This window comes from Dermacentor albipictus, chromosome 1 (genome assembly GCF_038994185.2).
Source record: "Dermacentor albipictus isolate Rhodes 1998 colony chromosome 1, USDA_Dalb.pri_finalv2, whole genome shotgun sequence".
In the NCBI taxonomy this organism is placed as follows: Eukaryota; Metazoa; Arthropoda; class Arachnida; order Ixodida; family Ixodidae; genus Dermacentor; species Dermacentor albipictus.
Genome location: NC_091821.1, coordinates 437,046,700 through 437,073,733, shown reverse-complemented (window position 1 = coordinate 437,073,733; position 27,034 = coordinate 437,046,700). Strand labels below are relative to the sequence as shown.

General features: G+C 45.9%; 2 protein-coding genes across 11 annotated transcripts in view; both read right to left on the bottom strand.

Moving 5' to 3' along the window:
- CASK (peripheral plasma membrane protein CASK) overlaps positions 1-13,449 on the bottom strand; it is an 815,631-nt gene extending 802,182 nt beyond the window's left edge. For all 5 annotated transcript variants that reach the window (XM_070532311.1, XM_070532313.1, XM_070532312.1 and 2 more), the window contains exon 1: positions 13,200-13,449. In XM_070532311.1, coding sequence (XP_070388412.1) covers positions 13,200-13,258 — 59 coding nt within the window. In that variant the 5' untranslated portion in view covers positions 13,259-13,449. The remainder of the gene's footprint in view (positions 1-13,199) is intronic.
- A 5,167-nt stretch (positions 13,450-18,616) lies between these two features.
- PAN2 (PAN2-PAN3 deadenylation complex catalytic subunit PAN2) overlaps positions 18,617-27,034 on the bottom strand; it is an 82,249-nt gene continuing 73,831 nt past the window's right edge. For 3 of the 6 annotated variants that reach the window (XM_065439626.2, XM_070532310.1, XM_065439633.1), the window contains exon 27: positions 18,617-25,145. In XM_065439626.2, the coding sequence (XP_065295698.1) occupies positions 24,970-25,145 (176 nt within the window). In that variant the 3' untranslated portion in view covers positions 18,617-24,969. The remainder of the gene's footprint in view (positions 25,146-27,034) is intronic. The other 3 variants (XR_010566148.2, XR_010566147.2, XR_010566151.2) reach the window with 3 other exon arrangements.

Below are 27,034 nucleotides of genomic sequence, written 5' to 3'. Positions count from 1 at the left end.
AACTTCCGTTTACAATAACGTTCCTTGTTCGACCACGACTTAGAAGCACTGAGGTAACAAATATAAGAAAAAGAAAAGAAGTGGGGATGTTGATATACCTTCAAGTGACCTGCTTTCAGATAGCGACATCTTGTAATCCTTTAACAACTCATGCCTACAAGAACGATACGCGTTTCTTTGCATTCTGTGTATCGTAGACGGAACAACTTTATTAAAGACCGCATGTTTGTTTCAAGGCTGAATTAAGTAAGCAGCACTGCGTGATGCAGAATGGACGAAGTAGATAACTGACACATGGTAAAAATTTATCAGCGTGGTAGCAAAATGTAGTGCCTATAAGTGTTAAGTGAAATGCCAATGCACTTCGCGAAAGAGTTTGAGGACGTATTTCATGAAACTTGAGCTAAGCACAGGATTTCCATTAAATTAATGTCACCGCATTACCGCACAATGCAGCTTCAGTTCCAGAATTCGGATATTTGACTAGAATTGAATAATTATACACCGATACATAGGCGGAAAGGGGGGGGGGGCGACCAGCTTTCCGACCCCCCCATATATATATATATATATATAGCACTTCAAGAAACTTCGTGTTACCTCGAAGAATTGTTCCCTGAAGTGACGGCCTTATATCAGAATTTACAAGACCTCATAGTAGGAGACAGTTGAATTTCACAGTCTGACTCCTCTCCATCCACCAAGAATTTGGCATCTCTCGATGGCGTGATTTTATTTGCGTAATTGTCGTATACTTCGTTATCACTAATACCGCTTCGCCTTTCCGGCAAAACTGCAGCCTCTCTCCCTTTTTCTTTCTTTTTCTGTGAGTCCGAGTATAAGCGCTCCTAGTTGCGCATGACTGCTGTTGATTCTGATTTCGAGTGAATCCGGCTTGGCCTCATTTCGGTCACTGAGTGGATTGTGCAGGGTGCCCCAACTATCATGCATCAAGACTTAAAAATAGAGCGGCTGCCTTACTCGAAGAAAACCTAGTGCATATTGTTTCTAGCACAGTAGAGTAGTCGTCAGTAATTCTTTCGTTCCTGATATTTAATTCTACAATTGCAATTAATTATCTAATTAAAGAAGTACTGTCCAAACTATCAAAGTGTCAATGAGGCATTTGTAGGCACCCCCGGGCACGCCAAAATGACATCTAACTGCTGTATTTTCAGCGACGTACTAATTGCGTGCAATCTTTTTCCGACTGGCAGGCAAACCTGACGAAAAAAGAGAAATACTATGTGCCTGCGCTCCTATTCGCATAATAAAGCAGCGTCCTCAAATATAAGCTGATTGTAAGCAACTGCACTGCCTGTCGCAAAGCCGAAGAGACAGCGCATCACTCTGACAATGGTACGGAAAAATAACCAACAGCAGGTTTCGCGGCTTTGCAGCTATTCCTTCCTCTCTACGTCACACTAATTATCCGTCTTTCAAGACCGACTGATCACATTGATAACAAAAGCCCCTTGACATGCAACGCGGCCGAAGCGCCGCTCTGGCGCCGCACGAAACGCGAAAAGCAATGTAATAGGCACAGCATGTTTCAAAATCCCGGCTTTGCTCGTACCGCACCGACAGAGTGCGTGCGCATCTACATTTCGCGCTAGAAACTTGCTGTAGGCCAAAGCCAAATTGATGTAACAGTTTTAGTTTACATGAGAGTGTATACGTTCTACAATAACAGGTTCATGGCATAAAACAAAGGGGAAATAAACAGACCGGGAAGCGGCCCACGTGTTTAGAAAAGGCATAACCAATGAGTTCAAGAAAATAAATAACCACTTCTAAATGAGCCGAATCGGCAATCGAGACGCCTGCACAAAAAAACAAACAAACAAAATTACATCAGATTTAAGTGTCCCTATTATTTATGAATTCGTAAGCGCCGTTGAACGCCAGCTGCTGCCTAGAGGACGTGTTCGAATAGGTCTCCTTCTGCAGCTATACGCAGTGCTGAGTCCGTTTTATCATCTCTTCAGTGGCTTTCTTGATGACCGACGCTCGAATTCTACGGCAGACATCCGCTATCTTTGTCTTGAGCTAATGACCTCCGTCTTGATCATGTAAGCACGATCTTTCACATAACCCGAAAGAAAGAAATCGAGTGGAAAGAAGTCAGGTGACCTATATCCGGCCAATTTACAGACCCGCGCCTTCCATGCAATCTTCATAACGGCGGTGTTTGGGCAGCGCACAAAAGTAGGAAAGGAAGGACAGAGACGAGTAAACAGCGCTATACCACCGTTATGAAAAAACGACCAACTCGCCCAAGCCACTGTAATACCTTCTAATCTACTGCGCATGAAAAGTTGCATCCAGTCAGTTTCGTGCTCAGATGCTGCATGCTGTGTGCAGGTGCCTCATCTTGCTGATACCACAGGAGTGGAAAACGTGACAGCAGGACTTCGCTGAGAAACTCATCCACACTCCTTCAAGGATTTTGTCCACGTAACACTGTCCAACCAGTGTGTGATCGAAGAAGATAAAACCGATTACAGCACCGGCGCTCCGAACCATACATTGAACGACCATTGGTACTGGTACCGAGTGCGCTTTCCCCAGTGTGGATCGGAGTCACTCTAATAGCCTGCATTACGCAAATTTACCTCGCCGTTTCTGCAAAAATTGGCTTCATCTGTACACGTGACTTTGCTCAAAAAGTCCGGTGACTCATCCGCTTTTATGATGACCCAATTCGAGAAATCTAGATTATTATGCAGGTCCATATCCTCCAAACATTGGTACAGGTTAACGTGGTACGTGTGAAAGAGCGAGTCATACAGAATGCTCCAAACTGATGACTTGGAAATTGGTATCTGGGAGGCCACGTCCCGCACACTAGCATGGTGGCTTGAGGCCATAAATGCTAGAACATCCGTGCATAGACTAGGACTCAAAGATGAAGTCTTACGCCGTTGTTTGTTGAAGCTGCCGGTTTGTCTCAGGTTTTCATCATTTCTGATGATAGTCGACGCGTCTGGTCTACCGCCCCACTTCCATGACTTATATATATTTGCGGCCTTCCTCTTGTTGTCATTTGCAGCTCCCAAGGCAAGGATCATTTTTACCTTCTGCTCATTAGAGAAATACATGGCGACTGGGACGAAACAAAACGCACCTTTAAACCTTTGCCCCGACGTTGTCAATTCGCTTTCGTGGTGATAGGTTTTGTGTCAGGAAAAAAAAAGCGAAAAAGAAAAAAAGAACCATCCGTCCACTTTGTCTACGCCAAGGCAACAGCTGCCACACCTTGTTTACCACTAACACCAAATGCGACGTGTTACTTCGGCCGAGGCGCGGCATACATACATATATATACAACTTTAGAAGTATATATATACAACTATACAAATATATACAACTTTATAAATAAGGGGAGGCCCGGCTCGGATGACCGAAGCGCGACAGCCGATAGCCTGCCCGACTAAAATAGTCCCGCTCTAAAAACCGTGCTTCTAAAACGCGTAATTCTCGGTATAAATAAAGACTTTTGTATTCACATGACTGGTTTGATGGAGATATCGTAATTGGTATGCTACAGCACAGGCCGGATTACGAAAGAGAAAAAATAACCCCGTCCCTTCTACAACGCCGCGCGTTGTCTGTTTTTTTAGCTTCATTGCAAGGGACAAAAGTAGAAAGAGCAGCTCTGCATGGTGTTTGCGCTGGTTTACATGTACACGGCACATTTACAACTCGTTTTCCGAGCTTAAAATGAATCAGTTGCTATTTAACAAGTACCGAAAAAAAAAGAACAATGCGTTTATCGAAACAATTACAAGCGTGGGGCGAGAAGACGATCGAGGCAGGAAAGGTACAGGAATGCATCATTCACCGTTTAAAATAAATACTCTTCGTTTTAAATCGCATAAGATTTATATTTTTTGGTATTGCGTTTTTACAATCTTATTTTCAAGAATGTGATAGGTTCTTTTCATTCCTCTTCACTTCTATTTTTCTTTCTTTTCGTACAGCGACGCAGTACACGAACACACCCGCCGCGAACAGTATGCACTAGACGCTGGCAAACTTCCCTCGTCGTAGCTCCACTTTGGAGCAAAACTAAGCACCATGGAACAAACACGCAGGATGCTTGTAGGGGTATGTCAACGCGGGTTCCTGTTTTCAGACGAAACGTAGCGCAGCGTCAGCGATGCTTGCTGCAATCTTTCGTCGCCCGATCATTGCTCAGAATAAACGCACGGGGGCACGAATGTTGCATCGTAAGCTCGCAATAATATTTCCGGCATGGCAGGCCACCGCAAACTGTTTGGGAATTCTCTCTGACGAGGGGCAGACGCACACGAGCGACGCGACTCAGCCCAGGTCGAAGTGCGGGCGGCCATCTTCTCCATCGGCGGAGTCACCGGCGCTCCGGCTCATGACGTCAATCTAGAGTGCGCGCACACGGGTGGAGGGTCGTGTGCATCCCCCTTAGAGGAGAAAACGCCCCCTTTTTTTCTAAATTTGTACTCGCCTATAGCTCGATCACGATGCTTTACAGCGAAGCTGTATATGGCTAACCGATGTGTCCGTCCTTCCATTCGTCCGTCTATCGCCTGTACGCCGAAGACTCCTCCGGCACAACCGCATCCGAACACACGAAAAAAAAAAAGCGAAAGGGGCGCGCGATTGGCTGTGCCAGTAGTGACGTCGTTGCTCTCTATTGCAGCGGTGCGGGCGCGCAGCACTATCTCTCCGGCTCCGAAATCGGTAGGCCACGCGTCATACATACTCCTGAGGAGCAGGCAGCTTTCGATCAACAACGACGCGAGCAGAACCGGGAACGAGCTCGTCTACGCCATCCCGATGCTGCAGCCCGGGCACAAGAACAGGCTCGTGCAGCCGAGCGCAAGCAGCAACTGCGAACCGAAGATCCGGCAGCCTGCCAAGATGTCGTTTAATGAACCGTCGGGATTGACCGAGTGATAAACAGCAGGGCTGCATGCTTCAGCTTCGCTGGTTAACCATCTGTACGTAGTGCTTGGGCAGTGATGTTTTTTCCTTCATTTCGTTCTGGCTAACTCAGAAGGAGCCTGTTCGAGGGCACTGCTTTATGATGCGGGAGGGAGCGCAGTCACGTGGTATTCGCCATATTTCGGAGGGTTTATTTATCAGTCGAAAAAAATTGGTACGCAATTAGTACGTCGATAAAAACACCGCAGTTAGATGTCCCTTGGCTGTGCCTAGAAATGCCTCATAGGCAATTTGATAATTGCGTATGTTAGATAATTAATTACAATTACCTAATCAAATCTCAGTAACGAAAATATTACTGGTAGCTACTCCACTATACTGGAAACAATATGCACTATAGCTTTTCTTCGAGTAACGCATTGCTTTTTTTTAATCATGGTGCATGATAGTTAATTGCACGCCCTGTATATATTTACGACCTCTGCATGCAAGTGACGATATTTCCATCCATAATAAATGTTGTCAATTATTAGAAGCGTTTTTTTAATGAGTTGCTAGCTTTGCTTAATGGAAAGAGAAGCGATACTGAGACACGTGATTCACGTGCATTTCACACGCCGTTGATGAAAGACTCTTCCGAAGGGGTCACTAAAGTCTACAGGTATTTTTTCAGGATCAAAAAAGCACACAAAGCATTTTGATGCGTAGTGAACATACAGCAACATAATCATTCTCTAGGCATAAGCTATCCATACCTTTAGAAATAATTGTTCATTGGCTACCTCCTATTTAAATATATGCTAAACTTTGTCCTGTGTATACATTTATATATCTTGTGTATGTGCATGGTGTTTACGGTGCAAATTTAAAGCAATGTTGAAGTGAGAAAATACGGATGAGGCAGCCGCCGCTGGTACTTCTAATGCGCATTTTCTACTATGGTCAATATTTGCAGAAACAATGCAATTTAAGAATTAAAATCCGTGCACGTCCGCGCCAACAATTATGCAGTAAACTATTAGCCACAATACAATTTTAAATTAAAAGGTCGAGGCAAGTCAAAGGAAACCTCAAATGATGTGGGTGACAAAACTCTGAGAATGACGCGTTAGGTGGGGGGCGGGGGCGGAAGGTAGGCTTGGGCATCGCCGGGAGGGAGGGCTCAGCCCACCCCCCACCCGAAAAACTCAGGAGGGGGCTAAGGTCCCGGAGCGCCCCCCCCCCCCCCCTCCCATGCACTGATATGCGCATATGGGGGGGGGGATGGAGGTGCTGCGCTGATATGCGCTGATAGGCGCAACTCCCCGCATGGGGAGAGGGGGATATGCGCTGATATTTAGCGAAACTTGGTTAATTAGCTAACAATGAGATTACACCTCTTCAAGTAATCTAGCTGATGCGACAGAAATGCGTTATCTGTCTAGTTCCATTAAAATTTAAAATTATACAGGATACACTTGCGAGTGTGTGTGCATGAGAGAGAGATTCTTACGATTTCGGTTAAATAGTTTAAAGGATGGACAGTCGTAAGTCAGCTCTGACAAAAATATGCGATTTCTGGCTTTCTCGTTTTCTTTTCACAACAGCTACCTATTATTAAAGGGAAAATCGGACATCCACCGGTTCCTAGCAATTGCTACAAAGGAAACACATACGGGTTCCTCGAAAGAAAAGCTCGCACTTGAAGAAAAATTCCTTTTCTTTCCTTTGCTTCGAGTTGTTGACAAATTCAACTTCGCCCTCCTATCTGCTAACCACCTCGTTAGCTCAGTGTGCACTTAATTTATATGCGTCTTGCGGCACCTAAAAATTAAGCGCACACTGAGCTAACGAGGCGGCTAGCACACTATCGGAAAGAACGGGTTTCGGCCCTGCAAAGTTACGCCCAGACATTCGTCCCACAACGACTTTCTATTTCTGGAAAAGCCGAAGCCTGCAAGAAGTTCTTGGCAACAAAAATTTTATATGTATTGCAAGTTATTCATTGTGCTAGGCTATACATCCAACGCTCTCACCGTATCTTTGCAACCTTCGTATGGTCTTCAACTTTTGAGCCCATGAGGCGAAACAATATTTTTAAGCCTGTTAGTGAAGGTGGGCTGGGCTTAGTACATCTTTATGTGCGGCAAATAGTGTCTCGTTTCTTCTTTTTTCGCGATACTTCGCATCATATATTTCGGTCATACATGCAAGTCGCACTTGTTAATGCGATACCTGATTTAGTTGTTTCTTCAAATTTTTTTCCGCGCTTATGCTTGTGGAGGTTCATGCAAGAAGTTTACTTGGCGGTTCGTTTCCTGACAGTTCGGTTTTCCACTGAATACTTGTATTCTGTGTCGTGCAAAACGTTGTACAAAGACTTACTGTCCATACTATTTCCGCCTCCACTTTACCGATCAATATACATTAAATGGCCAAGCCACGATGTACTAAAGCGAGTTCGCAAAATGTATTTATCCCCTTGCTGCAAAACATTCTTTTATAAAGTTCATCGTGAAACCATACCGCTTAAAACATGGCTACAAAAAAAGAGTATCTTTGTCTCTTCTATTAACTGTCGCCTTTGTGATGTACCAGAGACAATTGAACATTGCTTTATTAGCTGCACCGACGCCATCCTATTTTGGGATGTCCTCCAACGGACTTTAAAGACAGACCTTGAGATTAACGCTCATACTGTGCGATACCGTACTGTGCGATACTGTGCAAAACGTTCGTTTCACTAAAGTGAAACGAACGTTTCTACTCACAGTATGAACGCTGCCTTTTCTGTGTGTCTTTCATTGTGCCCTCCATTCTCGGACTATGCACTGGTGAACGTCTGGTTGAATGCAACTATAATAAATACCATGAACGAAAGAAAGAAAAAAAAGCCTCGTTAGCTCAGATGGTAGAGCGGCTGCCCCGAAAGGCGGTGGTCCCGGGTTCAAGTCCCGGACCAGGAAGGATTTTTCTTCAACTGCGAGGTTTTTCTTCCGAGGAACCCGTATGGGTTTCCTTTGTAGCAATTGCTACAAACGGGTGGATGTCTGATTTTCCCTTCATTCATTACTTCTCTCCACCTTGCGGGTTTCAGCAGAACTATTACGACAGCAGCTACCTGTCCCTTATTTTGTTTGTGCTTAATTAAATTCCGGGGTTTTACGTGCCAAAACCACGATATGACTATGAGGCACACCGTAGTGTGGGGACTCTGGAATAATTTTTCACCACCTGGGGCTCTTTAACGCGCACCAAATGCCTGGCACACGGGCGTTTTTGCATTCCGCCCCCATCGAAATGCGGCCGCCGCGGCCGGGATTTGATGTCGGGCTTATAGCCGCTACGCCGCCATGGTTTTCTTTCTTTCTTTCTGTGCTCCATCATAGCGGCGACTAAGAGAGACTGAAAACGACGACAGGGAAGTCACAGAGCTACGACAAGCGCGGCCCACGACTGGAGTGTGCTCGCAATTTTAGTTTAAGAAGCCGGAGCGGTGCCAACAGCAGATACAACGTGTGCTGTGAGACAAAGCAGATACGTAGATACGTACAGCAACTGTCATATCACGTCATGTAATTAATATAGGACAACTATATATACATTCTTCGCGTTTATATTTCCCAACGTGCGCCCTATATGTGCAGTGTTGCTACGTCAGCTGTGCCAGCAGAGTGCGTGTCACAATATATCTGGGGAAAGAAAAAAAACAACATATCGCGGTCAAGTGAGCCGAGGGGACTAACGCGGGCGCCTGCACGCAGTGAAGAGTTTCTCTCTTGGAGAGCACTATATACGCTCCGGTCGTGGTGCGGCCTGCTGCTTCTGCAACGCGTTTTATCTTTCCCTGAAGCTATATCGCGCCGCTGTGCGGCAGATCGCACTCGAAAGACTCGAAGAAAAAAAAATCTTCCCTTCCGAGTGTACGACGGAGATAAGAACGCGTCCAACACGCGCGTTCAGGTCAGGACGAGCGCGACAGGCGACTCTCTGGACTGAGAGCGCTTTGAGGGAGCTGCCGTTTTCAAACGCCGCACTCGGCCGTAAGTTGCGGCGTTGGGGTACGCAAAAGTGCCTCGTGCGGACGGGCTACCGCGGTCTTTAACCCTTGTCTCGAACGGGAACTTTCTATCGTCGTCGAAGTCCGTTTGCATTGGACCATGCGAGCGTGACCGAAGAACAATATAGGCGTAGATGTGTGTATAGAAGGAACAAAGACAATCGTGCTTGAAAATCATACGTGTGCCAGCTCCCGAAAGTACTCGAGAGAGAATGCAAGGAACACGCGTATATACCGTGCAGTCGTTGATGTGCGAAATGAAAGCTCGTTGTGTGCTTCTGGCGACGTTCACTTGGCGCCAAGACGCTGTCACAATTGTGTATAAGTAAGCAAATCTTTATGACGCTGTCCAGTGTATTGGACAGTGGCGATATTTTCTAAATAAAGCAGGCATTTTCACTGTCGAAAACAGAGAATAGTTAGCCTGATTAATGTTTATGTATTAGAGCTCATTCAGAACCAAATAAATAATGCCAAAATTAAGGAGGAAAAGAACCGCGACTTCAGACGGGACGTGAGACGAAGAAGTTAACAGGACGAGCGCTCTTACGTCTTCGTCTGAAGTCGCGGTTCTTTTCCTCCTTAAACATCTCGGACCAACTGGCCCAAAGTTCCCCGCTCTTGAGAAAGACAAAACTACGTACACTTACCTCACAGGTAAAAGAAAAGGCCTAGGCACCGCAAGCCTTCCCTGACCAATACCCAATATGCACGTGATACCACCTGCCTAAAATACTCATTCTCTTCGACAGCAATGAGAGATCGGAACAGCCTTGACTACACAAATACCACAACAGTTCACTGAAATGACTTGCGATCGTCGCGGCATCCATGGTACTAACACGGTACTCTGTTTTCAGCTGCGCACTGCTGTAGCAGCTCACCCATGCGGTAGATGGAGAGATTTGGTGCGACCTGCATTTTTTTTTAAAGCGAAAGCATCAAATGAGCCTTTGAGCGAAAAGGCCGGCATCTGTGGCAGCGAAACGGCACCTGAATTCCCCCTAGCTGCGACGCCACGTCACAAGCAGTGCGCCTCGACGGAGCTGAGCGAGGGAAACGAAGCACCTGCTGCATCTCCAGCGCACCAGGTCTTGCGCGAGGGGAGAGGGCGTCACCGCGACGCCACGTCCCCCTCTCCGTCAATCTCGGAAGCCGGCGCGCGGTCCGTACCTCTCTCTCTCTCACCCCCGCTGCGTTTAGCTGCTGCGAGCGCCTGCCGGCCTTGATGGCAGCTGCTAGCAGCTTCCTCGGTTTCTCGTCGCGCAGGGCGTCGGTGGCATGCGGCGTTTGCACCGCAAGCTGCTGCAGCTGCTTGCTGGCTCGGGCAGCGTGCACCGAGCCAGCTAGGTGGTCAAAATTAATCCGGAGTCCCCCACTACGGCGTGCTTCATAATAAGATCGTGGTTTTGGCACGCAAAACAAAGATTTTATTCGTTTTTCATGGCACTCCCTCCCCCCCTTCCCCTCCTAGGCATCCTGGTCAATGAACACATTATCTAGTCAATACGTCCCCACGTTTGCATACCTTGAAGTCTGCGAGACGATGACTACATGCAGTTACATTTAGCTCCATCAACGAGCGCCACATTCCATGTGCAGCTGGCGACACGTAGTTCCGTTGTTTTATTGTTGTCACTGTCACGGTGAACCGGGTACGATCCCGTTTCAGTTGCTTTTCGTTTCCTTGCTCCTTGATCGACCGCCGCGACGCGTTCAAATATGAACGGTCTTTTATGTGCCTATAGTAAGGTAAATAAACATTTATCAAACGAACTCCACAAAACAATTACATTCTATTTTGTGTAGAAGTTGAAAAATACTCGATATTCTTTTCGATACTCGAACGTACGTATTTTACGAATGTTCGCATTCAGAAATTTGGCTATTCGAACAGCCCTACAAATAAATACCAAGGAGGAAAACCCCGGATGGCCGGCGTCTATTTTTCTCTGCGGCTGATTTATGTTGCCTATAGGTTACAAATCGACAATGTGCTGGGAAAATGTGCAAACATTGCTATATGTGCAACTTATTTAACGTCAAAGGCATCCAGTTGCGTTGCTGATTCATTCATATCCCCTTCAGTAGCGAATTGTGATGCGGATAATTGTGCCAATGTTACGTTAGCTTATTCAAAGGCGCTGGAGACTCCATTGAAAGAAAGTCAAGGCGGTATATGCGACGACGCTCCGTGCACTTTCTAGTGAATCATAATAATTACAGAGCAATTGAATATCCACTCACTGCACAGGCAGTCATGTTGTACTTTTATCACAAGAAATAACTGAATCACTAAAGCGGAAGTTCAGGCTAGTTGATTGTTATAATGATAATCTAATAATAACAGCGGGCAAAAACGAAGGTCGTACAAAGACACATGCAGATCTCTGTATGTCTGTGCTATGCTCGTCCTTCGAGTTACGCGCCGTGATTATATGAACCGGCTCACAGCACCCATGCGTAAGCAAATTATTGGCTACAAGCCTTGCCAGAAAGAAGAAAAAAAAATTGCATTTTTCACCATTGTTGCCGGAACGCAGCAGGTTGATCATACTGTCAAATGTTGACATGTTCCTGTGTTGCAGTGCTCGGCGCATTGAAATGAAACGAAACCACATTTGAGTGCGCAGGGGGTTCGATTTACCCGACAGCTCGATGCCCGTGCCTTTTCTTTGCGCGCACCGGACAGAACTGGCGGGAAAAAAAAAGGAGAGAGAGAGAGAGAGAGAGAGAGAGAGAGAGAGAGAGAGAGTCGCGTACGCAAGTTCGTGCACCCTGATCAAACAGAGGTCATTTTCGTGAGCGCCGGTCGGGTGCCGGACGAATCGAGTTCCCAGACGCCGCCACTCGCGAATATATCGTTATGCGGCGCAACCTGACACTTCCGCCGTTACAATAGGGGCGCAAGTAGTTGCGTCCCTGCGTCGGGAACAATACGTTTAATGTTATCATTCATTCGTTTGTTTATTCGATTATCCATATATGCAAGTACAGTGCGCCTTATAGGGGAAGATATAAACTAGACTGTATACATACAAACGCAAGGGGGAGAAAAGAAGACAAACTTCAAGGTGAACGCTATTCTGATTATACTTCAACAAGAGGGAAATAAATTGTTATGTAAGAAAATTATTATTGTTATCACTAAGGCCTTTCTAAGCCGGAAGTCAATTCTGCTGTCCCGTGATGCGAGACAGGAATGAAGGAACGTTTCAGCATGACAAGCCGGTTATGGTTTCTTTTATTTTTCTTTCTTTTGACCAGTATTATATGTAGACGCCTAGAAGTGAAGCGACACTGGCGATGCTGCATGGTTGCACGTGCGTTTGCCCATGGAGGGGTAGCACACATGGGCAAACACGCACCGTTTTTCACGAACTACGACAACACACAACTCGACACCAAAGGCAAATTCGAAGTGAAACGTTTAATTTCTTATGGCATGGGGAACCAACGATGTTCAGGAGATGCTAAGGCTGTTTCAGAGTGTAACTAAAGAAAAAAAAAAGAACATGCTGATCCGTCTCGTCGGCATGCCTCAACATCTTGAGCGATAAGGGGGCGCGCGCCTGTATCAACGCTTGCTTCAGCTCGACGAGTCTAACCGCCAAGCCCAAACGATGGCCATGCGAGGCCCGCATGCGTTTCTACGTGCGAGCACACCGGTGGTCGTGTCAGGTAAGAGGTTGGACGCGCCTGCCTAAAGATAAGCGGCCAATTTGACTGCTCGAAATCTCAGCACGTCCTCCGCTCGCAAGGCTGTGCGTTACGGCGCTGCTGTTGGCACGCAGAGACGCAGCTCTCAATACACGCAGGGACACGAGGGCGTCAATGTGCTGCGCATACTAGGCGAGAAACAGATGGGAACCAGCTAAGCACACGTCCCACGAGACCAGCACGGGGCGCGTTTCCGCGCTAGAACCGAGCCGCGGTGTAGCACGCACGAGGCGCAGATGCGTCAAAGACGCGCGCCGGCGCAGCTATCGTGGCGCACGCCGCAACAGCTGTTGGCCTCGAGCGGATGAAAAAGGAGAAAAGGATGCCCGGGAGGAGCACGAGCCCCTCTCCTCGCCGCTCCGCAGTCAGCCGCATCCCACCTCCGCTGCATCCCCCGTGGAGAGGGGGAAAGCGGCACGCACCTTGGCAGCCGACTTCGCCGCGTGCATGCCACTCGGAACGAGCGCGCGGTGCGTCGGAAACCCCCGGAAGCGCCGCCGTTTTCTATACTCACTTTCCGATGAACTCGTGCATCTCGTAGACGTCGTCGAAGACCACATCTTCATCGGCCATGCTTGTCGGCGACGAGCTTGTCGAGCACCACACGGTATCGGTGGCCGAAGCGGTAGCGCAAGAACCACTGGCGGACGAGAGTGACGTCGGGGTCGCCGCCACTCGGCTGAGGAGATCCACGGCAGCGGCCGTCGGAGCGCGCGCGCTGCTCTTGTTTATGGGATCGCACCACGCACACTTGACACCGGCGCGCGCGCACACCCCTTCTCCGTCTGCTCGCAGACGATCCACGCGGCACAAACACACACACACACACGGCACGAAAGTGGAGAGAGAGAGAGAGAGAGCGCCGATAGATAACGAGAAGAGCGGAAGGAAAGCGCTAACTAGAGAGGGAGAGAGTGGGTACAACAGCAAGCGGGGCGGCGCGCGCGCACGCACACACACACGCGCGCGCACGCGGCAGCGGTAGTAGGGGGGCGAGCCTGTGCAGCTAAGCGCTTCTCCACTGGTCGGTCGCTAGGTCAGTAGGAGCTCGGCTCGGCGGCGGCTAGGCCTAGGAACGCTGGCGCATCATTCACTGACATATCTCGCTGTCTCTTCCCGCGCGTAGGCTACGGTTCTCTCGCCTCCGACCAACGACGCTCACGGGCGAGTGCCGAGAAGATGCGATGCCGCCTAGGCGCGGTCCATGGTTCGACCGGAGAGCGACGTGTTGTGGCGGCGGCGACCAAGTGGCCTCGATCGGTGCCAGACTAGCTCGGGGGAGCCCGTGACATCAGCAGCGGCGGCCGGAGAAAGCGAGCGCACGACGCCGCTGCGGCCTTCGCCGTCGCTACCGCCTCTGCCGATACGCAACGAGCTCGCCGGAGCGCCGGGGATTTCTCAGCGCAGCCGCGGAGACCGCGGGCGAGCCGGCGAACGAACGGAACAGCGCGCAGCGGAGGGGGCACGGGGAAAGGGTGCGGCAAGAAAAAAAAAAACTTACTAAAGCAAGGAGTATCCGAAACTATAGAAAAAAAAAAACACTACGCGCGCGCGCATGCGCGTCGCTTTTTCCAATGCTCACTAGATGGCGCGAGACACAAATGCGCCCCGCGCCGCGGCTCGAAGTCGAAACACCATTGAGTTGTAGCAGACACCTGTAGCAGTTATCTTGAACATTCCACCACTGCTGGATTCCGCCGTGTTCTATTCCTTTTTTTTTTTAATTCAGAGCTTACTCCGCATTGCCCGCGAAGGCGCTAAAGCAGAAAGGTTGCAGCATTCACACCAGCAAATCTTCATTTTTACACTTGTACTTGCAATTGAGACAATCTGTTCCACTCTTTAATCGTTCTAACACAAAAGGATTTCGCGAATAGGTCCATCCTGGCATGCAATTCCCTTATTTCGAAAACATGGTCAGTTCTACCGTATATGAACGGTAATGAGGTGCTTTAAAGTATTTTCCTTTGTTGCTTGCTGTTTTATCATTAAATATCTGAAAAAAAAAATTCAACCGCAATTTCGTAGGTGAGGAAAACAGTTCCCACTCAAGTTCATTTTTCATCTGAGTGTAGCTCTTCCCCCTCTTGTACCGTCCCAAGACGAACCTAGCTACACGATTTTGAATTTTCTCTAGTTCATCAATCAGTGCTATACCCTGTCAAGCGGACAAGTGTACTTATGGAAAGTGCACTCGGTTTTAAGGGCGCTTTCCCAAATCTAAACGTCGCAAGCGGAGTGTACTCTCAGAAAAGTGCACTGTGGTCGGAATGCGTTCACGGAATGCAATTTGCTGGTGAAGTGCTTAGCCTCGCCGCCAGCGGTTTCAGCAATACACAATGTAATGCATAGGAAACGGAAACAGAAGTTCACTCTAGCTGTTGAACAGCTTTTAACGAAATAATCAGAACAGAACTCGCCGATATTTTGTTCTAGCAGGATCAAATGCCGTCTCGTCGCGCGCCACCCATAGAGTTTCTTACAATAATTACTAGAGGGAACTCTGGCACTGCAGTCGTTGTACCACCATGGGAATGATGGGAAGTACATGGCTTTGTCTGATCTTCGTGCTTGTGGATTCAAATGTTCTTGTAGCTTTGTATATTACGCTATATAAATCTTACTGTCGTAACTTTCAGCACAATCTATGCTCTTCGAAGTGCAGAAAACGCCGCCAACATGCACAATTGCTATTAATTTAAATGATTGAGCTTGTCCAGGTGGCCAAATCGAAATGTGCCAAGCGTCTCAAGGCACTGGCATGCCCGCGATAAATTCATAAGGGCGTTGCACTCGTTTGTCGTTGCATGCGTCCGTGGGTGAATGGTTTCAATATCAAGCTTCTGTTCTAGAGTTCCTTTGTTCGAATCCTGCCGTCGGACAATTTTAATGATGTTTATTTAATTATTTATTATGCACTACATTGTTGAAAATGACTAGTTTACAAAGTCACCAAGAAATTTGAAGCCGAAAAGACGAAGTTTAGGCAAATCCATGTACTTCCCATAATTCAAATGGTGGTACAACCATTCTTGTTGCAGCTCCCATAGACACTAGCACCATAGTTCCCTCTAGTGATTATTGTAAGAAACTATTACGCCACGATCTTGTTCTGGATTGGCTATGCATTCATCTTGGCCGACCTTGACTTGTAACATTCTTATGATAAAAACGTTTTTGTTGAGTAAATATTGATTAACATTGTTTATTTATAATACAGTGAAAGCTCGTTAATTCGAACTTCAATAATTCGAATTTATGGATAATTCGAACTGTACGATTTGGTCCGGCCAAGCTCCACAGAAGTCTATGTATAAAAAAGTCCGTTAATTCGAACGCGAGAAGGTTCCCTCACGGATAATTCGAACTACGCTCGCCTGGCACATAGCCAGAGAAACGCGCCTACTGCCTACACACAAGGCTGTATTGCCTCCGAAACGGAGAGAACGGCGAGAGAAGGCAAATTCGGGAAAAAATCTAACCGACGCGGGGTCAGCCAGAAGGCAGCGGCGGCTGCCGCCTCTCCGTTCTACGTGACCTCCGAGACTTCTTGCCCGTTGCGAATCTCAGAGGCTTTGCAAATCTTGTACAGCTGCTAATGTTGTGCGGAGATGGCACGGCAAGCTGCAAAACACAGCGAATCAAGTACGTCGCAGCTGCGCTTGCAATCAAGAGCTTCACATGTTCAGCGTCTTTGTCTCGGCAGTCTTCATCGGTTGTGCACCTCTGTTTTCAGCTTAGGAGGTATCGGCCGTCGCGATTCATTGTGATGGTGTTAAGCCTCGGCTAACGTTCGTTTCGGTGGACATCGGTGGTGTGGCACAGTCGGACCCAAAGCTTCGACTTGAAAGTGGCATGTGCCCACGGCACACGCCATCACTTTCTGAAACGCCAAATTTCTGACATGCCCTACTGCTTCCAAATCGCAGTGTACTGTTGCCCTCCTTCACTTTCGTTAGTTCGAACTTTCGTTAATTCAAACTGAAGCGGCTTCCCCTTGCGGTTCGAATTAACGAGCTTTTACTGTACAACTAGAGCAATTGCTTTTTAGAAGGTTATTTATTTTACTCTACGTCATCAAAAAACATGATTTTAGTCTGTCGCCATTTTTTTTTTATTGCGAGTGCGCTCTGTTTTCCCGTTTAGCACCACGTAGCGTAAAGTGTCACTCAAGGTTCCAAAGTGCACTCGCTGCAAGTGCACTTCACTTGCCCGCTTGACAGAGGTATAACTTGCAAAGGATCCCATACGGCACAGGTAGTCTAGTATAGGCCGAACTCCTTGGTTGTCAATTTCTATTTTTTTTTTACCAATCACAGAGGATGTGGGCAACCCTCAGAGCCAATCAGAAGGAGCAATATAATGTCATCACATTACACCAAAATGGCCAGGAAAGGTCGAAACTTTGCATGTGCCGATGCACAAGAACTGTTCCCATGACAGCCCTGCATGCTGTGCTGAGACCGGATAGGCTATTTCACAAACTAATACATTTTAAAACGTTCCTCTACTTAACAGTTCACTTGGCTTCGAGGTAAATGATTGGCAACGCCTCCTCATTACTTAAGTGGCCACAGCACTTCGATGACAGAGCACGCCAATACCAGAGCAAGAAATTTCTAACCAATCTTTGTTGGCATCTACACCAATGGACTTGAGAGAATGCGTGCTTCTCAAGCAACTAGTTGGGGCGAGAATTGACAAGAAGCGTTATCGAAGCACGGTTGCGTCATTCAAGGGGTGGCAATTTGCTACAATCAATGGGACCAAGGAAGAGCTTGAATATGGGGGTAAGTCTCAATCTCTGCAGTTTGCTTCAAAACTGCAGTCACGTGTCAGCTATTGGATTATAACTAGCTACTTTGATCCAAAGTGCTGGAGTTCACTGCACTATTGCTTTACAAGATGTGAATAAACATACAGAAAAAAGAGGCACCCCAATAAACAGCAGAATATACCGTTGATTAATGTCGGCAAGCGTGCCAGAATTTAGTGTCCTACCACTCATTTACATTGCCGGGACCATCAAGCAACCAATCACGACAAAACATAACTTTATGTGACTAGTTATCTTGGAGACAAAGATTATGTTGCTTGTGTTGGACTGCAGCTATTTATTCTTCATTTACGACAAAAAGGCATTTCAAACTGCTAGTGTGAGAAAGTACTTTGGATCACACAAACATTACGCCGCAGTGACAGGTGAAAAACAGCAGATTGCTGCAAATTGTGCATGCTCCACCAGTTCTAATTGGTCAACAGCTATAGAATTCCATTTACAAACAATAGACAGTGAGCTCAGTTCCCAATTGTAGAGCGTTCTGATAGGGTGTCAGAATGCAGGAATGTCTCCCGAGCTTACATTTTAGTGGGCACTGAAGGAACCCAGGTGATGAAACTTAATTCAGCAGCCTCGCGTGGCTTCACAGACCACATGCGGCTTAGGGGCAATAATATGAAACACTTCAAGCACTACAGGCCATGATGACCAAGCAAGAATGAAAAAGCTTGTCCACTCTCTGTCGCTAATTTATAGCCAACTGAATAGGAGGATTAGCAGCACAAAATGGACACATGCCTCATCATTCTTTGAGATGTGCAGCCAGCTCTCATTCCTGATTTGCTGCCGATGTAGACCACACGCACTGCGGGAAAAGCTACAGGTAACATCAGCCAACCGGGAATGAGACTGAAATGTCTTACCAATTGTTTGCCACTGATTCCCCTCAGCATGGAAGCATGATGTAAAGATTAGCAAAACTAAATCGTCATGTTCTTCGTCTTTGCCAAAGACATGCAACTAGCTGACAGTCCTGATTTGCTTACATGACTAGTAGCTTTCACTGTGTTGTGCAGAGCCAGTGAACTCGAGCATAGTTTCCCTGTGCTGCAGAAAAACTAAAGGATGAAGGAATACAACATCACCAAGAATAAAAAATAATGAACGTCTTTATTATGAATATGAAAATTACAGATAATGTACACAATTTTGGTGAACAATTCATGCAACATCACAGTTGTGTAAACACGTGCTCATTGAGATCAGTAATTGAACACAGTAACAATTAACGAGTCCAGAAACAATTACAAACAAATTTTGAAGAGTTGTAAAAAACTTCCAAAACCATACGAGTAAAGCAAGACAATATAATGTGCCATTTACCTGAGTATATCCTCCACATAGAAAAAGAAAGCAACCCAGCAGCTTCAGTAAAGCTTTAGAAAAATTTAAGAACACTACCATATTTACTCAATTCTAACGCACACATTTTTCCAGAAATTCTTTTTGCCAAATTATATGCATGTTAGGTCTGAACATGAAACTAAACCTGCAATAGTGACGAGCTATTATCATTGGCATGATATTTTTTTTTTTGCTCCAATTCACATGCCACTGCAGCTGTATTAGCCGCGGTAGATTCGTGCCCACTTTGCAAGTTCATTAAGCTATTCTAGACGCTATGTTAGGCTGCAATGGTCTGCAAAGGGAAGATTTGATGCTCGGGGCGGTTGAGTGATAAGACTGCCTCTGACAGTGATTATGAGTGGTGCCTAACCTACTGTGTCTCAGATACAATAAATTTTCTTTTTACAAGACAGCAAATATTCATTACTGTATTCCGTTTCTTACCAAGAGAAACCGGTAAGTGAACAAACAAAGGCATTACATTGTTCATTTCTAGGAGTGATGATTGAGTGCATGTCACAATTGAGCAAATACAGTATTTACCCATGCAAAATACGACAATGGTTGGTGACATAGGTGTGAAACGTGCGTTCCTCCGTCCATTTCGATTGCTCGGCCAGTCATGGAATAAGCACTAAAGCAACAAAGTGCCACTGGCACAAACTGAAACGTGACCATGTCAATATGAGCAAAAATTTATGACTGTTTACACATACTTGAATGCGTGTGACAGTGGCATCATTCGGCTTGAAATTTGGAGTCACAAGGCTACAGCAACTTTGGACACAGGCTTAGAGACAAGGTCCTGTTCCTCACTTGGCTGATCATGCAAACGGAGTGTTCTCGTCGCTTTCTCCCATTTGTGTCTCAATTATTTGCCAGCACCATTCGCTCATCCAAAACTTAAAAAAAAAAAAAGAAGAAGAGGCTACCGTGGAGAACAGGCATTAAGGATGTGAACAAACTTAATCTATGAAACCAACAAACACATAAATGAGCAAGCCCAGGTAACTATGCCTATTTAATGGTTTCATTTGGTTTGTTTCCATTTGAATGTGAACACTGCAGGGTAGTTCACTATGAAAAATACTTCTGTATACCGTATAGACTCGTGTAAGGGCAGCACCCGTGCAAGGGTCGCACCCACAACTTCGCAACCCAAAATTAAAAACAAAAGGTTTTCATCGGAGAAGCAATCACGTTTGGCGCCCTGATGGCGTGTGCATGCAACGGTGACTTCTCGCATGCTGCACACTTTCGCATGCTGCTACTAGATGGTGAGAGTTGTGCGTTGACCTCTGTTGTAGTAGTACATTTGGGGATCTGGGGTGCGCAGTAGTCATCAGCTGCACCGGCACTATTTTGAACAAAAGATTGTCCTGTGTAAAGGCCATACCTCGTCAAAATTGTGAAAAAAAAAATGTGTCCCTTACACGAGTCTACATGATAGCCTACAGATAATTGCTAAATTGATTCATTCAGCAAGGCCCTGAGACTAAGCAGCCTTAATTTATATTTCATAATGTATTGTGAAAAAAACCTTTTTTTTTAAACGTCAAGTCTCCCAGCCAAGCATTTATGCCTACTTCAAAGCAAGGATAAACAGTGCAAGGAGAGAAGCCACCAAAACGTACACAATCTTGTTTTTCAGAGGATGTACACGATTCATGCATTAAATGGCTGAGTGTCTTTGCTGCAGTACAAAATACAATATATATACATTCGGAGAACTTTTGAAAGGATTTGGAACATGGCAGCTTCAGAAGGCTGAACTTGTGAATAAAAATTATGACACCAGACCGAAACATCTTTACCACACCCAGATAACTTTCTCCAAAGCTCCATCACCCTGAACAAGTGCAAACATATATTAAGGACATCATAAGAGATGGTAAAAATACTTAGCCCTATTGCCTGACATACAAATGCAAAAGCTGCAAAATGAAGTCTAATAAATTGTTAATAATGTGAAAAAAATGTTAAAAATAAAACCTGATTGTGCTAACAACATCTGCAGTAAAGCCCAATTTCAAGAGTATAAAAAATTCGTACCTCGATATAACGAACATGCGTGTAATGAATTATCGGATATAACAAAGTAAACCTAAAGTGCTTTTTGCGAATGTCAGAATGTAACGAATACATGCTTATAACGAATATTGAATATAACACAGGTATTTTCGCATTGAATGCGACTTCAATTAGTATGACAAGGCTTGACTGCATAAGTTCTGTTTAAATTAAAAGTGGGTAAGTTCTGTGCATGGCTAATTCTTTCTGCTAGATTGTCAAACAATACTGCAATGGTTGATCCTGTCTTATTGGCACGGTATCGAAGTCTTGAATAGGTTTTCATCGCGGATTCTTCATCTTAATGGTACAAGATATGCGATAACAATGGGTGGCCTTAGGTACATGGTGAGACTGCACACAACTTTGCATGTAAGTACAAATTCACTGTGCTGCACACAGTCTGCCTTTTCTTGTGTGGAAGAGGTTTGGCAATGTTTAAGGCCAAAAGGCTGTCCGCACTGCCCAGGATGGGCACCTATCTACAAGGAGTCTCTGCACACTAAGGAAATTACACTCCCTGACATTCTTGACACAAATATTTTGTGGTTTCTTGTGAAATGTTTCTTTGACAATGGCCAGGAACTATTCAAACGAGAAACGTGTTTTGAGCAAGCCAGAGTGCATAACTAATCGTAGGGATGATGAATGATAATGCAGTAGCCTCGCAGCCATTACATGAAATTTCATACAGTGCGTACTCAGAGATGGTCAACGCACCGAAACGCTGCAAAATGGACATCAGTGCCTTTTGAACTGCAGAGCAAAAAAACGAATACTATACAGTGATTAAAAAAAAACACTGCAACAACACGACACTTCATGTCACCCATCCTCCGCTTTTTTTTACACTGCAGTTCAAAAGGCAGTTCAACCAAATAAACTGAATCACAACGCTGTTGCATCACTGTAAAACTGGCAAGGCAGCAGCCTAGAGCAAACATTTCAAAGTATTTACCAACAAGAAGGTCAGTACGTATCTCAAGACTCTTTGCCATGGCTTCTGAAGTTGCTCTAGATCATTGTAGTGCCATGCTTTCTACAGGCACCTTTACAAAGCACTTCAGGATTGTTGCATGTGAGGCAAAGGGAAAGACTTGCAGGTCATGAGTAGAGGTATTTCCAAGAGGGAATTTCTTCCTGCTGGCATGGCATAATAGGAACGAACAGACATGATAAGACTTGTGCTTGCAACATGCTAGCAAGCTCTGTGCACAAATGACTGAAGTAGACTTCAAGATCCTATTACTCTGTTAAAGTGAAGGCCATCAAGCTGCTATAACCCTGTCGTGTTCCATGTCCCTAATTGATGCTTGATTTCTAAGTAAAAGGACAAAGCTTCAGCTATTCCACATTTCTCCAGCACAGCAAGAATTGCTGCTCGCAACCTAGATATCCCGTGTGCTTGCCTGGGACCCGACGACAATGGCAGCAATGGCACCAACCAAAATGGACCATAACACAGCATGTAGTTTCTGTGCAGACTGGCAGAGAAAAGATTCATGACCAACACTAACTTCTCACAAACGTAGCTCACAACACATCAGACTTGGACATAACACCTCATTCCAACTGCTTTTCTCTAAGCTGTACAAAAAATTGAATGCTCCAACTACTTGAATTTTGATTGGTGCTGATGGCACATGTATTGCCAACAGTATCACGTTACGGTCTTAACAGGACGCAGGTCGAGCCACAGTACCAGTAGGGACAGATGGTTTAACCAAGATATGCAGAGCTGTCATTGTAATGTGCAACTGCCTTCTATTTATCGGCTGGGACAATGGCATTGGCAGTGACACAGTCATAAGCAGCCACTTCTGCATGCTTTCTGCTAAGAAAAGTCATTCAACACAATAGTGTTTGTACCAGACCTTGTTTGAAAGCACACTTGTAAAATGTCACCACTAGCTTTAGCTGACATCCTGTGTGGACATCCTGCAAGGCCAACACTTATGTGCTGTCACGTCAATTGTATGGTAACAGTAATTGGTACACAGGCACAAGTTTCAAAGCTGTTTGATACGATAGGTGACAAAGCAAGCGTGCACTTAAGCAAGCTTCATAAGCCCCTAGGCAATTGAGAATGGCACAGCCCCCTTCCCAACAGCTTCAGCGGGCCATTGCTGCTTTCCAACCAGCATTACAATTTTGAGTGCGACAGCCCATTGTGGGCCACTTGCACAGTGTGTCAGCCGCAACTGTGTCAAGTTATTAAATTAAGGGAAAAAAATCAAGTTTTTTGCTGGACAGAATTCATGGCAGTGCAGGAAATGAGAAATGGGTTTATAGTTTTCACTTAAAGCTTCATTAACTCGATTTGATTAATTACCTTTTCAATTAACAATCTTAGTGGGTATGCAACAATTGTTAGTAAATAATGGAATTGAAGCCACTCAGCGCTCGAGGCACATCTGTCTAGTGGGAATCCTGAGACCAGCACAAATTTTAAGATATGTCAGTTCCTAAAATACAGAATGACATACATCAGTTTTCTACACACTTTCGTCCCACATAACTTAAAGGGGGCACTATGGGAAAATGATAACTGGAACACCAATGCATATCACTGCAAGCTTGGGGATGAATGGTATCTCTGAACTGGTGCTATTTTCGAGACTCTTGCAAGTGCACATACCTTGAGCACTGACTGGCTTCTATTCCAGAGGCTTGAAATCCATGCATAAAGATTTCTTTGGCAGAATCTGGATGATGAAACAGCTTATAGGAATTTATCATTTCTTCCCTGTACCTGTCGCTACTATAAATTCTGTCAAACAAAAGATTGACATTTTGTCTTAAGTCTTATTTCTAATTTCAAGGGCCTCTCACCAGGTCTGGCCATTTATAGCTGACAAGTGCAGTGCATATAATACATGCTAACGACCGTGTCTGCAAAGTATTACACTGCTATACCCTGCAAAAAGAGCTGAAATTTCAAACAAACGCTGTGTGCCTTTCTCTTCGAGGGTGCCATGCTCCCAGCCAGAGAGTCAACATCAATCACACAAGTGCGGCTACGTAAACTGCAGTGCTGTGACATCACTCAAAATGACACGCGACTTCAAGAGTTATTCAAGGCAACATCAGATATTTGTTTGATCTCTTGCTTCAATAGAACACCTAAGGTTAAGAAAAACAATAAATCCTACAAATTGAATCTCTCTGTGCCGTAGTAAGAGGGACGTACTTCTGGTTTGGTCTGTTTGTTCCCCTATTGTGCAGTCACAGATGCAGAAAACAAAACTATCTGCTATTTTCTCCTGGGTTCCAATTGTGATCATGCTCTGTAATCCGCTTGTGCCTACCTCAGTGCTCGTGATTGTGGCAATGATTTATACCACTAATCAGGTTTTTCTCAAGCGCAACGCATAAAATCATGCACTGTGCGAAACGAGACAAATGCAACAGCTTGCACGCGAGAGCATCACTAAAGGTATGCCACTCAGCGAAAGCAAGAGAGAGAGAGAGAAAGGAAGGCAGGGCCAGTGATGTATCCGTTATGCAATCCTCCAGCTCGGGTATGGGAGAACGCAGGAAAGGAATTTCACTTGCGGAGGCTACATGGGGGCAAGTGCAGAGAGTGCCTATGATGGCGGTGACACTAACCTCCTGAAATCATGGGTTTGCAGCACTTCAAATATTTCCATCTCTGCTACTAATGAACTAATTTGAAAAATTCTTGCAGTAGAACACTCTTTAGAGGGCATGTAACAACCTCTAGTGTATAACCAAAATTTGCTCCGTGGCCTGGTGAGGGGCTCTTTAAGCTCCAGGTCCAGTCAAATGTCATTTACTCCTGCTCTATTCTATATCTGATAACTTGAGACAGTGGCTGCTGAAACCCTTGAGTAGCAGCAGCACAATGTGTGCCATACCTGCCACATTACCTTTAGCATTTCTGGACAGCTCTTTAAGGCAGTGCAACTGGCGACTGGGGTGTTGTACCCTCTGCCTCCGATGGCCATCACTGGGACTCGAAGCTAGGCCAGCAGCCCTCAACTTCAGCCCAGAGGTGGTCGCACTGTCATTCCTCATCGGCACCGGGGACCTTCCACGAGGACTTGCGGCCAGCCTCGTACATCTCCTTCAGGGACTCAGTGACCCGCCCTTCCCTCTCGAGCTGCTGGTACTTGCGGTACAGTCGCAGCGCTGTTTTGGCATCCTCAATAGAGTCGTGCATCTTGGACTGGATCTTCAGCCCTGAGAAGCGAGTGATTTATGTGCAAGATTTAAGGAGAAATCAAAGAGCAACCCTCAATCAGTTTAGAATGGAAAATGTTCATTTCAGAATTCTAGTTTCATTCTTTTGGAGGAAAGTGGTTGCTTGCTAGTGGAGAGAATGTAGACAAAACTACCTTTTTCTTGAACATCACCTGAAACCATAATGCTGGTATGTTAGTATGACATCATGAATATATTTTATAGTATTTCAGCACCTTTAAAGGGACCCTGAACCACTCTTTACAGAAATAGAGAAATGCATTCAAAGGTAAAATATACTGTTTCAGAAATAATTTGCTGCAAAATGTACTTTAATGCATTAAGCAAAGTGGACTTATTGGCAATCAAACACCCCTTTTGCGGTGTTTCCACTCCTTCTTGAATGACTTTCACTGCGAAGGCTATGGCGGAGCAGGACATGCCCACGATGGTCTGCCTTTTGAATGTCACTGTGGCACGCAATTCAAATTTGATTTTGGATGTTCACGAAGACACCACTAGTTCGAATTTCGGTGCCTATGACACGCCAAGGGCAGCTGTCCTCAGCGAGCCGTAGTGCACTCAGCCAGTGGACTCGTCGCGGCAATGCAACTAGATGCAACTGTAGTGTGCATTGACACGTGCACTTGTTTATCGAGTGACTGTGTTTCATTGTTTAACAAATGTTATCGCTCAGCGCAGGACACACTTGCATGTATCTGAAGTTTCTGGAATGTTATTGATGGCTTTATCCGCTGTCTGTTGTCACCGAACCTTCTGTAGTCTTGATTGCACGTATGCGTGATGCGAATGGTGTAGAACTTTCTGAAAGTCACATGGGCACCAGCTATTACTCTGGAACATTCGATGACACATGTATAAAAGCTGACGCGCTTGACACCGCTGGTCAGGTTTTCAACAATCGCCGACTGTGTTCGCCACTATCATTGTGCTTTGAGTGTAGCCTGTTTTTAAAGGCACAGGTTCACCCAATAAAACACTAGTTTTGCCATTCACAGTTTTGCTGCTTTCGTCATCGTCACTTACGTGACATCTGGTGGAGATGCTAGTTCTGTCATGTACCGGATGACCCAAGCCGTGATCCAAGCCCGGACCGCAAAGATAACACGAACGTCGTTCTGGATCATCGAGCGAGCCGCCGACTGTGACAACTGCCCCCAGAGCACGGACTTCTACCTGAGATGACCAAGAATATCGTGGCCAAGACAGCCCCAATTGCTGCCCCAGCGTCCCCCATTCTGCTGCAACTACTTCGGGACCCACCAACCTTTCATGAATCATTGGCTGAAGACCTAGAATCCTGGCTGGCTGGCCAAAGGTTCAATAACTGAGAGTTTACCCTTCCAACATGGGTCCTGTTCTGCAATGGCTTCTTGCAGACCTTTAAAATAATAATAATAATAATAAATCTGCATTGCCTCGTCAGTCAGGTGGCATTCCTTTTAGCAGATGGAGCTCGAATGCCTTCTCTTGCATGTATGCTTTTCATTGGCATGCTGCACTTGAGCATGCAGAAGTAATTTTCCCACAAACTTTGGCTCATGAGTGTACTCTCTTCAGGCAGCATCATCCTGACAGAGGCTGGAGTGCAAAGACAAAAAATATAGCGATAAGGGCCATTTCAGCAAACTTTTCGCAGTATAAAGCGAAATTTTAGATGTGGCGCGAATCTTCTCGTGCACAGCCATGGCAAGGGAGTCGAAGTCGAGGGGTCGGAGGTGTGCGGAGTGTTGCCGCAAAAGGAGCGGCCACTCCCTTTTCCGCAATTATGCCCTCTCCGTCTGAACGGGATGGCCATGGCAACCCCGCCGAATGCGCCAATCTAGGCGGCTGTGCTTTTGCCATAGCCGCGCTGCTTTTTTCATTCC